The sequence below is a fragment of the Pinus tabuliformis genome, chromosome 4_2 (genome assembly GCF_031772625.1).
Source record: "Pinus tabuliformis cultivar Carrire ecotype Pingquan chromosome 4_2, CPIR1, whole genome shotgun sequence".
Lineage (NCBI taxonomy): Eukaryota > Viridiplantae > Streptophyta > Pinopsida > Pinales > Pinaceae > Pinus > Pinus tabuliformis.
The window spans coordinates 826,373,937-826,390,712 of record NC_142304.1 but is presented as its reverse complement, the minus strand read 5'-3'; the positions used below and the strand labels follow the sequence as shown (position 1 = coordinate 826,390,712).

Here is a 16,776-nt window from a genome sequence, read left to right as displayed (position 1 = left end):
CCTTACATTGGTAACCCCTGTAGACATATATTGAATTCTTGCGTTGTATAGGTGACTAACTGAACAGATGTTTTCTCAGAAAGAAAAAAAATTTAATGCTCACCAAATTAAACGCCAATTGAACACTTTATCCCATGAACCTGGATAATTTTCTCTAGCAAACTCTAAGTTACTCGGGCAATTTTGATTTCTTTAACCAGAAAACAACATTTAAAAGAGCCTCATAAAAAGAAGAGAGAGACAACCTGTGGAATGTTTGATGACTCACCACGAAAAAAATGTTTAGAATGATTCTTATGAGAAATACTTTCACAATGCAACAGCATTCTTATAAGGCCGCAAACTAAAAATTGGGACATTCTTACAGGGCCACAAACTGCAAATTGGGACTTTCTTACAGGGCCACAAACAAAAAATTGAGATTGAATATACTAGGAGCAAAAGATGGTTGGATTAATGTACAAGTGGTCCAGTACATAGAAAGAAATGGTGCATCAAAAATTTTTCAAGGGTTGAGTAAGCGATACAAATAGCTGCAACAATATACAGTTTTTCAACTTCTTCCTGTTATACTATAAGTCCCAACTGTCTTTCCGACTGTCAAACTCCCACTTCTGTAGAGGAAGATGACCATATATTTCAGAGAACTTCAACAAACAATGCGTCCTTGTCCTGTAATGTACCTGGGTATTTCTGCTAATAGCTGCACTGGAAAGCTTTGATGTGTCAACAGCCCATGCTGGATGAACATACTCAACTGTTCTTGAGGAGCTCTCATTTGCAAGAAGAAAATTCATTAGGATGTCTTCACAGTTGAAGTACTTGTCAACGATATCTCTCCCCTCTTTTGCTTTATCGCTAAAGTACTTCTGAAATGCTGACTGGCTATCCATGAACGCAGCCCCTGTCAAAATCATATTATAACCTTTCCTTGTACGGGCATACTTTTCATCTCTGTATTTTAAAGGACTCCCATCTATAAGACGGGGATAAAACCCCACAAGCCTATCAGGATGCTCACGCCATGCTTTGAACCCTCTTTCAACATCATTGCATGTCATCATTATATCATCATCCAATTCAAGTACGGCTCTTGTCTTAATCAGAGGATCAGCGTTGAAACGGTTGTTTAAAGAATTTTTCTGTTCAACTCTTATACGGACTGGTACAGTTGAATCAAAGTCATTGGGATTTGGAGGCTGGCCCTTATTCCAAATAACAACTATCTCCCTAACCGATGCACACCGAGAGTAGTGCTTGATATACATCTTCAAATTCCAAAGTCTTGCTTCATAAGTCATAGTAAGCATGGTAAACTGGGAATAATGTCCTTCCACGGGATATGCCTCTTCTGCGCCATTACCCCCAAAAAAGCACCGTACAGTAAAACAGATTGATGCTGCTCCAAGGAAAAAAAGAAAACACAGAAGCAATGTGCCTCCACATGTGTTTAACCTGATTCTCCCCCTTAAGGCAGAGCTACTTCTATTCAAGCGAGCAAATGCCTTGTGCAGCTTTGATGTAAATTGAGGATGTGTCCAGACTGACAGAGTATCGCTTCTCTTTCCAGCACCTAGGCACCTGCTTAGGGGAAAAACACATCTGACCACACCCAGTAGAACACCCACAAGAATAACCAGTATTCCTAAAAATAACAATGTCAATGATCCAAGTAGGAACCTCCTTGTTGAATCACCAGAAGGAACTCTGTCTCCATCCATCACTGCTATCCAATCTCCTGAGGGTAGTTGTTGTGCATCCAAATGATGATGTCGAATCCCATTCCATGCATTTCGTCCTTTCCTAGACTCAACAATTCCAAGGGGAACTTCTACTTCTCTGTACTTTTCCTTGGTGAGCACTTCTACTTTAAATGCTCGTATACGATGCCCATAAGTGTCACCACAATCTTGACCCATGCGATAGAGATGTCCATCATACACAAAAGGCCTTCCAGCATTCCTTGCACCTAAGCTTTTATCAAAATTATGCACAGGATTGCCCTTATGTTGTTTCCATGGGCCAAGAGGTGAATTAGCATACCAGATTTCCAGCTCTCCATTTTTTATTGCACCAAACCGACTGACATCTGATCCAAAAAGCCAGTAATTTTCATTATAGTGGATCAAGAAAGTGTCTACAAGTGGCTTCTTAAGAAGCACCTTTTCGAGTCTCCATTCCAGAGGAAAATTTAATGCCCGGTAAAGACGAAGATTCCCTTTCTGACTACTCTCGGGCATCATGTATATCTGCATATACAAAACAGCGGTGTAAGAGGAAAGTGTGCAGAAAAAATATCTATAAAACTGAAATAGATGACATCGATGATGACATAATGAGAAAAAGGAATGAAAATTAGGAAACCTGCTTTCTTTGCATAAGGAAAAAGTCAGGCAGAAATCAGAATCAAATCTCATGATTTACACAAGAAGATTGTCACCCTTTCTACCATTTTGTTCAGACCAATGCTCCTAAATATCATTTAGTTGCTGTTACTAAACAGTGTTGCTCTTTTGAAATGTACCCTGAAGAGGATGATAAAGGGAGCAATGCAGATCATTTCAAACTAACACATTTAAAACAAGCACAAAATTAATGTTGATCATCTTAGGTTCCAGAAACATTGTTTCAATATTGAAAAACCTTCTGTGCAAAGCAAAGATGCATTCAACAAAAGCCTGAGGAATGCATATGTTCCTCCAACTCATCAAAATTTTCTGCTATAAATGTTTACCAATTAATCCTAATGTCGCTCAAAATTTTCACAAAACCATTTACTAAACATATTGTCTCGTTTATATTTGACAAGATGAAGTTTGAAAAGTGAATTGATTTTGATTTGGAGCTGGTGAGACTCAGAGCTTGAACATAATTCTGTGCTGACTAAGCACCATGTTCTCATCATGGTTTATGAGGTTCACACGACACTTTGAGAACTCGGTATTGCAATCACCATGACCTGGGACTTTGCCATGATCACAATAGGGAGGGTAAATGATAAAACCCCATTAGCTGACCTGTACATGCCCTGAGGAGAGTACAGGTCCTACCCATTTAGGGATTGGCTCATTGGGTGTGTAAATATCAATAACATAGAAGACAGCAAATGCAGACAAAGGTTGTAAGCAGTGCATGTATCAATAAGAATCGTATACTTAAAATGAGATCATTATTGTATAGAAGTTGCCTAGATTTCAGGAGCTCAACTTTCAGTTCTAATTAAACAAGAACCCCAATAAAACATCGTTCACTGCCAAACATATGTTTATGAAATCACATTGATAAGATATATATTGCCTCACCTGCCCATCATAGTCAAAAACATAAGGATAAGAAAGATGAAACTCTTCATCTAAAGCAATGCCTAAATGTTGCCAGGTGGCTCCTTGATCAATGCTTTTTGCCACACCAATGTCTCCTTGCATTGTTAAAGCATTCTTTGTCTCAAAGAACAGGTACAGAACATCTCCCTATACATCAACAACATATCAATCAGTTTTATGATGAACAAGCTAACTACCATCTTCAGTAATTTGATTAAAAATTCTCAATCCTGAGCTAACTATCTAGAAACATATAACAACTTCTAGTTTCAGTATTCTACCACAACGGGCCAAACAGACAAATAGCAAAGCATCGAAACATGGTCCACCACTATTGACCCAATCCATCAAACTTCAAGAAATATAAAGAATAATTATAAATATTTGGAACATTTTCACAAAGCCTAAAAGTTTGATCCGAGGTTGAAAGGACAGGCTACTCCTAGCATCCAAGGTTGAAAGGAAGAAACTCTGAATAGGTCTCTGGCCGATCCTTTGGGATTGGGAGGTAGTCAGACGTGTCAGGAGTGCCCTGCTCTAGAACTCTCTGGAGCTGGTCCCTCTGGTGCTCTGAGAACCTGAGAAATTGATATATGGTTCAGCATTGTTGAACTGCTCTCAATGGTATCTGTCGATCTCCCAGACGGGAAGGCTGAGAAGAGACCCAAGATCTCACCCTTCTAATGTCTGGAGCATTCTGAACCTTTACCTGTTCTGTAAACTTCAAACATTAGAATCTTTCTTTATGTCACACCTCCACCTCTGCTACCCAAAGAGGCGCCTTCTGATGCCACAACTGTGCATTATTTTTTAATGTTTTTGGATGTCTCAAATCACATTTGTTTTTAAATTTTTCCTTTTAATTTTAATTTTATTTTTAGCATGGTACCCCAGATTACTGTGCCTTCGTCTGAATGTTTCCGGTCTAGGCAGCATTCTGCCATGTTTTTTCCCATTTCCTAGTCTGATTTCGGAAATATTTTGCTTGCTGCACACACTGATGTCCGGGTGGAAAAAATACTTTCCGCTGAATAATTAATCCAATGCCCGGTTCATGGAATATTGTGTTAGGAATATTTCTCGTTGAAAGTTCATATTGATTATTTGCAGACTCATCTGCAAGGTGCTGCAGAGATTTTGCTTTCATGGAAAATTGTGTTAGAAATATTTCTCATTGAAAATTCACATTGAACATCTGCAGACTCATCTGAAAGATGCTGTGGAGATTTTGCTTGCGAACGGAATCAGGTCTGCCCTGCTGCATTGGACCTGTTCACTGCTTGGATTCATGAAGTCGTATAATATCGCCTGCTGCCATCATAAATGAGTGAAATCATCACTGCTGAAGTAATCATGCCACTCTTCTTTATGGAATATCAATAATCTAATGGTACTGCTGTCTGCATTTTGTACTGCCAGATGCCACCTGTGGTCTTCCTTTGCTGCTGACAAATTCAGCCACCAAATCTGCTATTGCTGCTGGAACAACTGCTATTTAATATGCCATACGCAGGATAAGGTTTTGCCCTTCTTAAAACTAGTTAAATCTAACTCAAGTTTCAATCTTAAAAACCTTTAAAATTTAATTCGCCTTCATTAATTTTTCTTCACCTTTTACTGTTAACATCAAATAACTTGTAACTGCCACTTGCCTTAGACTTCTCTTTACTTGGTTCTTGTAACCCTTCATCATTACTAACTCGTCCACAGGTATCTACTTTGATACCATGTAAGGTTTTATATGGGTGCATGCATAACTCAATTCACACAAATACCCAAATATATATATATATATATATATATATATATATATTGCCACTTCCAACCTTCCATTCCCTTGGAATTTGGGCAAAGCCTCTAGATATTCCAGACACTCATACAAATGTCTCTGGAGTCTGACATTCCCTCATTCCAGAAACTTGTACACTTCCAACCTTCCACTCCCTTGAAATTTGGGCAAAGCCTCTAGATATTCCAGACACTCATAGTACATACCCATGTCTCTGGAGTCTGACATTCCCTCATTCCAGAAACTTGTACAACTTAGATTATGGCCCACTGCCATATTGGAAATACAACCACCCAGAAAACTTTGTCACTGGAATGAGGTCACTAACAAATGGAATGGCTAGAGCAAGGGGTGGGGGGGATGGGAAGTTGTTGTGCTCATGAAGAGAACTAGCATATACCCTGTTATATACAGATTCTACATCTTATCATAGAACCAGTCTCAACCTCTACATACTTCTTCAATATGTACTGACAACATAACAAGGAAAAGGGATTCAGTGATTCACCCCAGTACTAGGCTACTCTCATATGAGAAGGATGTGCATTTAAAATTAGATCTTTCCATCATAAAGAAGTCTGTGCTATGGCATATAATACTTTCTCATCTTAAAAAAATGATTGAAGAATATATGAAGTCGCTTCTTGTTCCAAATAAACACTTTATATGCTGCATATACCCTCTTACATGCTAATTCTACATCTTGCCATAGAAACAGTCTCTACCTTTACATACTTCAATATATGTACAGGCAACATAACAAGGGGTATGATTCAACGATTACTATGCTAGCTCCATATGAGAAACAAGGGTATGGAATTGCAGTTGAAAGTTTCCATCATAAAGAAGTTTGTGCAATAGCATATAATATTATCTCGTTTGACAACAAATGATTGTTCAGGACATATGAAGCTGCTATCTATCCTAAATAAACATCTTATATGCTACCTATAACTTTCTACTGAATAACCACAATGCAAGAAGGCATTTTGATGAGCATCTTATACACTGTCTATTAGTTTCATAAGCTAATGACCTATTAATGTAAAAATTATATAAAAGTGTCCCAATAAAGGAGAACAAATAAAGGATACTCCAAATCCTCAAGTGACTTGGATCCCTCCTAAGGATGAGATAATTAACCTTCACTTTAACACAGCCGCCAGATGTAAACTTGGCTGGGCAAAGTCTGGTGGAGTCCCTAAAGATAAAGGGGGAAGAATCTTTATATATGTTATGAACTTATTGGCATGGCAACTTACAATCGGGTCGATGCTGAAGCTTCGACAGAAAGGATCAAGCTTTGCGTAAGGAATAGTATCTATTCAGTAGAGGTTGAATGGGGCTCCAAATTACTCATTGACATTCCAGTTGGCAAATTCACGGGAAACTAAAGTGATTAGCTTATAAAAAGTAAGATAGCCTGATTTGAACAAGATAAGGCCAGAATGAACATCTCTTTTGTCCATACTAGAAGGTCAACCAATAAAATTGCTGACTGGATAGTTAATAAAGCCATATTGAGAGGGAGAACCTTATAATTATTGAAGCTGATAAAAATCATTCAAGAGGCATTGGTTGGACAACCAGCTGGTCATCCTCTCCAATTCATCTTAAGCCACGAATTATCAACCCCCTCCATCCTCCCTCACTCCTCAAACTTTAGGAGAGGATGAAGCTAATGGTAATTATTAAAATTCTATTATCCCAAATCGAATTAATGTCATTTGAGGTAAAAGAATCCAGGGGCTTTGCGAGGAAAAAATTCCATACCTGATACCACCCTATGTATTCTCACGATCCATAATTTATTGCCAAAGCCTGTAAGAGATAGGTATGGTCTCATGGAGAACTTTGTTCTGTACTCATTCTTCTGTCCAAGTATGAGCTCGAGGAGAACGATGATAACTTCCTCTCGTCACCTTCACAGAGGTAGATAGCAGAACCAACCTACCATAATGCTGACACCTCAAACAGGAATATTGCATAGCTAAAAGCAAGTATGAATACCCATAATCTGAACATCTGTAGCAGGCTGGATAGAATTTCAGTGGACCAAGGGATAGATGGCTTACACATCCAACATATTTAAGGGAGTATAATCGATATGAAGCCAGAATCTCTAACAAAGATGGTGCACCTCCTGTAGGCCAAGCTCAGGAATGCCTCTTGTTGTCCCACCTGGAAGAAACTGTAGAGTTTGCTCAGCTACTCATCAGCAATCAAGAAGATCCGCAGGTACCAGATAAGTACACTATCAGAAGAAAGCAAAATTATGCTGTCTTTGTCTTTATCTTTCAGTTTAAGTGTGTTTTTTAATAACGAATAATTAGAGGGAAGTTTATATGAATTATTTTGACCCATGGATCACACCATAAGCAATATGATTTACTGAGGATGGACAGTCAACATACTACTGGTCTGAGGTCTCTACCTTTTAGGTTGAACAACTTCTGGAAGTTAGCAGGGATAGATAAAAATCCATATTTTATAGTCTGTACCTGAAAGCACATGCACAGGTGATCACTTTGAAATGAAAATCCTATTTTCTTACCAACAAAGACAGAATTACTAACAAATACCATGTACTGAATATTATGACCAAAAAGAAAATTAAGCTGATAGCAAAAATGCCAACTTTTAGTTCTAAAAAACATGAAAAAACTTTCCCCGAGAGATCAAAGGCACCGTCCATTTCAAATAATTTAACACACTAAATTCTCCAAAAATTGTAACTATGGAAGCCTTGCAGGATTCAGACTCCATTACCCGAAACGAGAAACTACGATGGCCCTGTTGAAATGAAGAAAACAAACCTGAATATAGAGAAAAGGATCTGCCACAAAATTGCTCGGGTGACTGCTATCAGAAGCTGATGCACATGTAAATACAGGATTAGCAACAGGCCAGGCTGAGCTTCTGTCGTTCGAAATTCCTTCCTGTTACGATTGAAAAGCTAAGAATTAGTCATTTGATATTATGAATTCACTAGTGATGTTGTTCATAAATCTCCAGTGTCGTCTCCCTGCCAGGAAATTTAAATTAGGAGGACCTTAAGTATGCATGTCAAGGATCATTTACCTCCTCAATAGGATGCAATGCAAATGGATTTCTTCCACGATAAACTCCGATAGACCATGATCCTTCATTATCCTCTCGACAACCAAAAGGGCTCATAGCAGGTTTCTCGAAAGGAGAGAATGTAAGCCAAGCAAAGAACATCCCCAAAGCCCCAAAAATTAGAAACGATGCTAGGAAAAAGATAAAGGTAAGCGATAACACGCATGTACGAGCCGGAGAATCCCATCTCCACCTGCACCTGCATTTCAGACTCATGTCGCAACATCCACCGCCGCCCAAACTGCTCGGTACCGAATGCTTCAATCCCTTCTCCCCCATATCCTGTAAACGATATTCAACAACAAATGAATTCCTTCATTCAGAGACTTTAAGCCCATATCTCTCCTTTCCAAATATTATAGACAAGCTAAAAAGGAAGTCAAGGATTCTCAAACAACACATCTCCAGCTGTCTCATGCCAAACCCATTGACTAGGATCAGTAAAAATCACAAATTTTCTAGACATACATCCTCCCTGCGACCATAATTTATCTCTTTAAGAATATCTAAAGTCTGAATGGCTGGACCTAATTCTGAGACAGACAACTATACCATTGATCTTCCTCTCCTCCTCCAAACCAAACTCTAGAAACCATTAACAGAAAAAATAAAACAGAAAACCCCAAGGAAAAGCCAGGAAAACAGGCACATACAAAAAGGATATTAAGAAATACAGACATGGAACACCTTTAATACATCTCAAGAACTTAAAACATAAGCCCACACCAGATTCCTATAAGGCATAGACAAATACATCATGAAAATTTACATAAAAAATAAAATACCTTGAAGAAATATACAGATTCAGAGGTTGACACACAGTTAACACCTACCTATTAAATCCAACAACTTATACAGACATAGCTACATAGATACATACATATGGACAAACACTGGAAGTCGGTTTATCACCTTCTTACTAAATCCAAACAGCTTTTTATATCTCGTTGCATATATATACATTTAACGAGATCTTACCTCTCTGGCCATCACATCCGGCGCATGTCTCCAAAACTGTATCTGAACAGGCCTTAACCTGTGAAGAATTATATGCAGGAAAGCTTATCCCCAAAGACGGTTTAGCCAACAATATTTGACCACAATGCAAAATGGAAGAAAACGTGGGTGCCAAAGAAATGAGTTGGGTTTCTCTATTTAACCGGGGAGAGCACGATCAACACCATAAAAACTGGATCTCTGTTAAGCATAAAACCCTGCGAACTTCGTGGACCAATAAAATACCCATCTGCGGTAACCCGTTCAATTCAAGAGAACTCCATCTGGGCTTTCACAGTAGCTTAATGGGTGTCAAGATATGTAAACACATCCAGTAAAATGCCAGCCTGGGGTGTTATTTCCCACCGCTCCTTCTTAGCATCTTCAGTGAAATTACAGAGTTTCATTAAAACATATACCGAGCTTTTTCTTTTGCGGTATTCAAAAACGCTTTCTTCGGTTTCTTCCCCACCCTCCGACACTTTTGCTAACATCGGCATTAGGGCATAACAATATCTTAATTTAAATTTTATTAATTCATTGTTCATCACGTTCTACACAAATATTTAGTGCAGCGATTGCTCGGGGAGGTTGTGCATAAATTGATGTGACAGTGGGGATACTCTATTGGTTTTATTTGGTTGTGGTCTAGCAGTAATAGTCATGGTTCCCTAGATCTGTGCTGTGGTCGTTGTCTTTATAAAAAGTGTGAGAGTAGGTGAGAGTCTAAAGATAAGGGGTGACAGGTTGTGGGTGTTCTTGAGTGGTAAAATTTGAAAACATTAAATTATGATCATTGCCATGAGTCAAAATCAGAGGTAAATACATTATAATGGTTTTGTTTTTAATACTTGTAAATACATTATAACTGTATTGTTTTATTTTTAAGACAGTATTGGAGGTTAATAGGTTATAATTGTTTTATTACGAGGAGATTTAGTTGGAATTTTATATTTTATTATCTAAAATGATAATGATTTAAAACTGTTTTATTCGGACAATATTTAGTTGGAATTTCAAATTTTATTATATAAAATGATTGACTTAAAACGGTTTTTTTAATTACAAAATAAAATATTAAAGTATTTTTATTAATTTTTATTTTTTTAAATTTCATAGATTATTAAGGAATTTAGACTTCTGTGATCCATAACATTGTTAAGATAGTCTTCGGCAAAATCACATAATCAATCTTTTGTCGACGCGTTTCGAACCAACCAGTGTGGTTCATCGTCAGGACAAGTTGAAGGACTGATCTGGCTAAGCCTGATTAAATAGAGTGTGCAGAGATCCCAACGGTTATATTGCAACGGCTAATTTTGACTTAGTCAAACTAATAATTTTATTATTAACCGAAACCTACTATTATTAGTTAATTGAATATAATAAATATAATGTTTAAATATGATGGTCATTATATTTATTAAAAATCTATATTTATTATTATTCTTAAATTAATTAATTCCAAAAAATAGTATTAAAATACTATTAATATTTAGAATTTAGTTACAATGGTAATTGCTTATTTAAAAGTTGTTTATACCTAAGGATCCAATGGTAAAGATATAATAGTTATAAATTATGGTAAATTCATAATGGTAAACTACCCATAATGGTCATTAATAAATTATATTAATATTCCCAAATTATTTAACTTCTAAATAAATGGTAATAAATTACTATTGTTTTTAGAATCAAGTTATAATAGGTAAAAGTTTAAACCAAAAAATCATTTTAATTTAAAATTTTTTAATTGTAAAGGCCCATTCGAAATTAAATTAATAAGTACTAACCACTAATCTATATTTTCTTAATAATTTATAGTTCTAATAATATTAAAAAACAATAAATAGTATTTTAGTTAAATTAATATTCCTAGAATGTAGTTTACCTAAGGTAAATGCCATAATTAACATACATGTTTATTAATAATAGTATATTTATTGGTATATCATATATTTAACCTTAAGGGTCATTAGGTAAAATAGGATTACCTCTTATCAATAATTATATTCAATAATTTATCAAAAATAATTTACTAAAATTCTTATTAGAATTAATTATGTTATTAGTTATTAATCTTATCACTTATAAGGTTTAGAAAAGGAAGGCCTTTATTAATTCAATATAAGGAAATCAGCTAAAAGTAAAAATCAATGAAACAATCTAATCTAATTTAAAACACCCCCTGGAATAAGGTTAATACTAACAAACTAAAACCTCAAGCACTCCAGATTAATAAGGCAACCCGCCAAAACCAGAACTTGAGGAGAGGGAACACAGAAACCCTAAGAAGGAACAAAGAGGGAAGGGTGGAGGCTAGGAAGACAACGCTGGGACCCAGCAACTGCTAATCTTCCAGCCATCATCCCTATTAAGATTGTTCGGCCTTTTCTCAATCTCCAGGGCCTCTCTAAATTTACGATGGTGAAACTGCGCAACTTTGGCAATGACTTGAGCATCTTCTATACAAACATGATGCATAGTCTTCCCTGCATGCTCAGCTAGGGCTGAGGACTTGGTCCTACCATGTCTTAAGTCAGCCGAATGCTCACTGATCCGTTGATTGATAGAGCGACCAGTCTCACCAATATAAGGGGTCCCACAGGAACAGGGAATGACATAGACGCCTTTCATGTCCTTAGGGTCAATAGGGTCTTTCACAGACCTAAGGGAGCTACGGATAGTACGGAGGGGTCTAAACGTTGCGGGCACATCGTATCTCCTCAGAACCCTCGCAATCCTATCTGTAGTCCCTTGGATGTAAGGAAGGTTCACACCCAAGACATGGTCTTTGGGAACCTTTCGGATTGAAGGCTCCTTCTTGGCCTTGAGGAAGGCTTTTTGACCAAGGCGCCTATTATAACCATTCTTCTCAAAGACATCAAGGAGATGAGCCTTCTCCGCTTCCAGGCTCTCCTCATCCGAAATTCTAACAGCACGTGTGGCAAGCGTGCTAAGGACTCCTAACTTCTGAGCAGGGAAATGATGCGACGACGCATGCAAGTATTGCTCAGTATGCGTCTTCTTTCTAAACACCTGATGAGAAAAGGAACCATCCACCTTCTTAGAGATGAGAACATCTAAGAACGGAAGACAACCATTATCTTCTTTTTCCCTTCAATCTTTTCCCTTCAATTAATTAATTCCAAAAAATAGTATTTTAATACTATTTTTTGGAATTAATTAATTTAAGAATAATAATAAATATAGATTTTTAATAAATATAATGACCATCATATTTAAACATTATATTTATTATATTCAATTAACTAATAATAGTAGGTTTCGGTTAATAATAAAATTATTAGTTTGACTAAGTCAAAATTAGCCGTTGCAATATAACCGTTGGGATCTCTGCACACTCTATTTAATCAGGCTTAGCCAGATCAGTCCTTCAACTTGTCCTGACGATGAACCACACTGGTTGGTTCGAAACGCGTTGACAAAAGATTGATTATGTGATTTCATAGATTATATTAATTTTAATGGATATTAATCGTCATCTTCAATCGGTAAACATTTTAAATTTTATTATATAAAATAATATTAATAAAAATACAAAATAAATTAAATTAAATAAATATAATTGAAAATAATAAATTAAATGAAATAATTATTATTTCATTTTTATAATTTATATTTATTTTGTTATAATTATATTTTAAATATTAATTATAAAAACTTTATTATAATTAAGATTATTTAATTTATTATATTATTTTTAAATTTTTAGAATAATTATTTTCTAAATCAATAAATAGATTTCATAATAAAATAGATTTTGATATAATTTTTTAAACTAAATTCATAATAATTAATAATAACTAGTATCTCAAAAACCATCAAAAAAAAACCAATAGTTCACACAGGATATTCATGTTCAAGTAAGTTTTAACTATAAATAAAATATATTATCAATTATTAATTTAGAATTTTCTTTAAACTAAACAAAAATTTTGATGGTTTGAGATGTTTAACTTTAATAATATTGGATTGTTTGAGAGGTTTGACTTTAATATGATTTGTTTAATGATAATATGGTACTTTTTAAAGAAATATGGATATAATTAATGTTTTTTAATTATTAATGTTATTAGTGAAATCAACGTCACTTTTTATGAATATTTTTAAATTATAGTTTTTATTTATGTTATTTTACATTATAAATTATTAATATCTTATTACTAAGTAAAACATTTAGGTATTATTATGATTAAGAATATGTGTTTTTTTAATATGGATAGATATCATTTATAGTTAAAACTTATTTGAACATGAATAACTTCTTTGAGTACTTAATGTTAATTTCGTGTGAATACATTAATTTCGTGTGAACTACTCATTTTTTTGGATGGTTTTTGACATATTAATTATAATGAATTTAGTTCCAAAAATGTATATCAAAATCTATTTTATTATGAAATGTATTCATTCACTTAGAATATGATTATTTTAAAAAATTGAAAATAATATAATAAATTAAATAATCTTAATTATAATATAGTTTTTATAATTAATATTTAAAACATAATTATAGAAAAATAAATATTAAATATTAAATATATGAATAATAATACTTGAATGGGCCTAATGGTTAAGAGTGTGTGTTTCCTCCTAAGAAGTCACGGGTTCAAAACCAGAGGGGGTAGAGTAGAGTATGTAGTCAAATCACCTTATGAATATATAAGTTCATTAATCTATTTAACAATAATGTTATTTTATTAGCCTTGAGGGTTAGCTCAATTGGTTGAACCCTGGTCATTAAAGCACATTTTAGTAGAGTAGAGTATGTAGTCAAATGGCCTTATGAATATATATTTTCATTAATCTATTTAATAATAATGTTATTTTATTAGCCTTGAGGGTTAGCTCAATTGGTTGAGTCCTGGTCATTAAATATCTATTCGAAGGAGAAGGCATCATTTTCTATAGACTCAATCATTTCCTATAAACTCTTCACCCAGTTCCTTCACCCATCCATGATTGAGTCTATAGGAAATGATGCCTTCCCCTTCGAGTAGATATGCCTAGTACAAATAATATGAACCACATAGAAAAAAATAATGTAATTTTAGAGTAACATGATCCGGATTATCCAATATTGGATAATCCGTATCATGTTACTCTAAAAAACTACCACAGAAGCTTAAAATTTAATGTAATTTTATTTATTTTTATAATAATTTTTTATTTAGAATTTTTTGAATCAACAATTAAAATAATTATATACACTATACACAAGTTAATTAGGAATCAAACTAGAAACTTTATAAAATTTTGCATAACATATTTACAAACTTTATCAAATAAACTATCCTATAAATATTCTTTATTATAAAATATATAAAATATCTTTAAATATAATTCAATTTTAAAAATTTACTATTTTAATCTTAATATTTAAATAAATGGAAATACAACCTCTAAAATTCATAACTTTTAATAAGTTTTATATATTAAGGTGTATACAATGTTTTATAAAATAAAAAAATATAATGTCTTCTCCTTGGAGTGGATATGTCTAATACAAATAATATGAACCACGAAGGTACTTTCAAACTTGTTTATATTTCTTATATAAATACATCATGCTTTTCGTCCTTAAAATATATATATATATAAACCACATAGAAAAAAAAATAACATAATTTTATTTATTTTTATAATAATTTTTTACTTGAAATTTTTTAAATCAATAATTAAAATAATTTTATACACTATATACAAGTTAGTTAAGAATCAAACTAAGAACTTTATAAAATTTTGCATAATATATTTACAAACTTTATCAAATAAACTATCCTATAAATATTCTTTATTATAAAATACATAAAATATCTTTAAATATAATTCAATTTTAAAAATTTAATATCTTAATCTTATTGTTTAGATGGAAATACAACCTCTAAAATTCATAACATTTAATAAGTTTTACTTTAACAAGTGTATACAATGTTATATATATATATATATATATATATTTATATAAATTTATTATAATATATTATTTATCTTTTCTATATATATTTTTAAATTTAAAATCATTCAAATATATATTAGTATTTTTTTAACTTTTTAAAATAAAAATAATAAATTAATTTTTATTATTTTATAACTTACATTCAAATTCAACTTCAAATTCGAATTCAAAAAAACTATCATTATAATTTCTTGCTAACAACCCACATCCTACTATTCAAACTTAAAAGTAAATATTTTACTATTTAAACTTAAGCAAAATTTGAGCATACTTACTTTTTCTTTTAAATTGCACTTTTATATGCTTAGCCAATCTCATGAAAACCAAAATTAATTAATAATCAATGTACTCCATGAATGTGAATGACAAAGCAAAACTTCTTGATGAAGAGTTCCCACATGGGCAACCCAAACAAATGCACATGGTGGATTGGAATGACAAAACAAAACTCCTTTAGAAAGAGTCCCCACTTGGGCAACGCAACCAAATTCACATGGATTGGAACGCTAAAGAGAGTGGACTTATTGAGGCGGTTGAATTAATATCCTTCTAGAAGATGAAGACTTTTGACTCGGGGAAATCAATTGGTAATATGATACAAATTCTTGTGCCTCACGAAACAAAGAGCCATATAAAAGTATTCTTTCATTGTTGAAATTTAAATAAATAAATGTGTGATAGGAAGGGAATGAGATTTTGATAGGTTCGAGCAGGTGGCAAAGAGAAGTTCAAATAAATTATGATTTGGAATTTGATTATAAAAGAATCATCCAAAGTTCATTTTATTTTTTATCGGATTTGTATTATTTTAATTTTTAAAATAGCTTGAATTTTTTTAAATATATTATATTTAAACTATGAAAATTTTATCATTAATTTTTTTTATTTTAAGTTTAAGGATTTGAGTTTTAGTAGTTTGATGAATGATTTGTTTTTTAATTTATGGGGTTTAAGTTTGTGGAGATATGGTGTAATGGTGTGATATTTAAGAAATAGTTGTATCACGTGTAATTTTGTCAACAAATTTACTAATTCTTTAAGATTGGTTTATAAAAAAAATTAATATTTTCTAAATTTTTACCTAAAGATTAAGTAAAAATGATTGGAAAAATATGACAACATCCATATATTTCTATGTTTAAACTTTTGGTGAAGTAGAATGATATTTTTTTGCTCATATCAAAATTTAATTCACTTTGTCCCTAATGGGGGTGATGAACATCGAGGATACCTGGACGCGTGGGTTATGATGATGAACATCTAGCAGATGGTGTGGAGGTTGGTCACCCATCCTCCCATTGTGTTAGCAGTATGGGGGAATTAACGATGTGACATGCGAGTTTTCAATCAGTCTCTTTGGGATTGAGAGTGGGTGAGGGTCATTGGTATATGGCGATTGTTGATCTCCAAGTTTGGTATTATGTTGTGACAATTTGGTGGTTAGTTGTTTAAGGATTGAGCTCTGGTGGTCTCACAGGTTTCTCTAGCTGGTGGCTTATCTGGGAATGGTGGCGATTTCGTAGCCATCATCTCCTCCTCAGCCTCCGGGTTATAAAAATGATAAG

General features: G+C 33.6%; 1 protein-coding gene and 1 long non-coding RNA gene across 3 annotated transcripts; both read right to left on the bottom strand.

Annotated features, from left to right (window-relative positions):
- Positions 1-272: 272 nt before the first annotated feature.
- LOC149172210 (glycosyltransferase family protein 47) lies at positions 273-9,738 on the bottom strand. 2 transcript variants are annotated; one of them, XM_089424255.1, is made up of 5 exons: positions 9,211-9,738; positions 8,194-8,514; positions 7,929-8,051; positions 3,303-3,470; positions 273-2,249 (listed from the first exon to the last, which is right to left on the bottom strand). In XM_089424255.1, the coding sequence occupies exons 1-5, from the start codon at positions 9,220-9,222 to the stop codon at positions 573-575; spliced, it is 2,301 nt and encodes a 766-aa protein (XP_089280381.1). In that variant the 5' UTR covers positions 9,223-9,738; the 3' UTR covers positions 273-572. The 2 variants fall into 2 exon arrangements, with proteins under 2 accessions (XP_089280381.1, XP_089280383.1); XM_089424257.1 differs by lacking the exon at positions 9,211-9,738 and adding an exon at positions 9,066-9,175.
- LOC149172211 (uncharacterized) lies at positions 4,229-7,913 on the bottom strand. The gene is made up of 2 exons (XR_016259075.1): positions 7,547-7,913; positions 4,229-7,303 (listed from the first exon to the last, which is right to left on the bottom strand). It is a non-coding gene; the product is annotated as an uncharacterized LOC149172211 (long non-coding RNA).
- Positions 9,739-16,776: the final 7,038 nt, after the last annotated feature.

Bases quoted from the DNA above. Each gene is read 5' to 3' on its own strand.
- LOC149172210 (XM_089424255.1), bottom strand. The intron at 3,471-7,928 runs GTTTGTTTTCTT...GTTGATGTATAG, and splicing joins ATCCTTTTCTCTATATTCAG to GGAGATGTTCTGTACCTGTT. The intron at 2,250-3,302 runs GTGAGGCAATAT...TTGTATATGCAG, and splicing joins TTTTTGACTATGATGGGCAG to ATATACATGATGCCCGAGAG.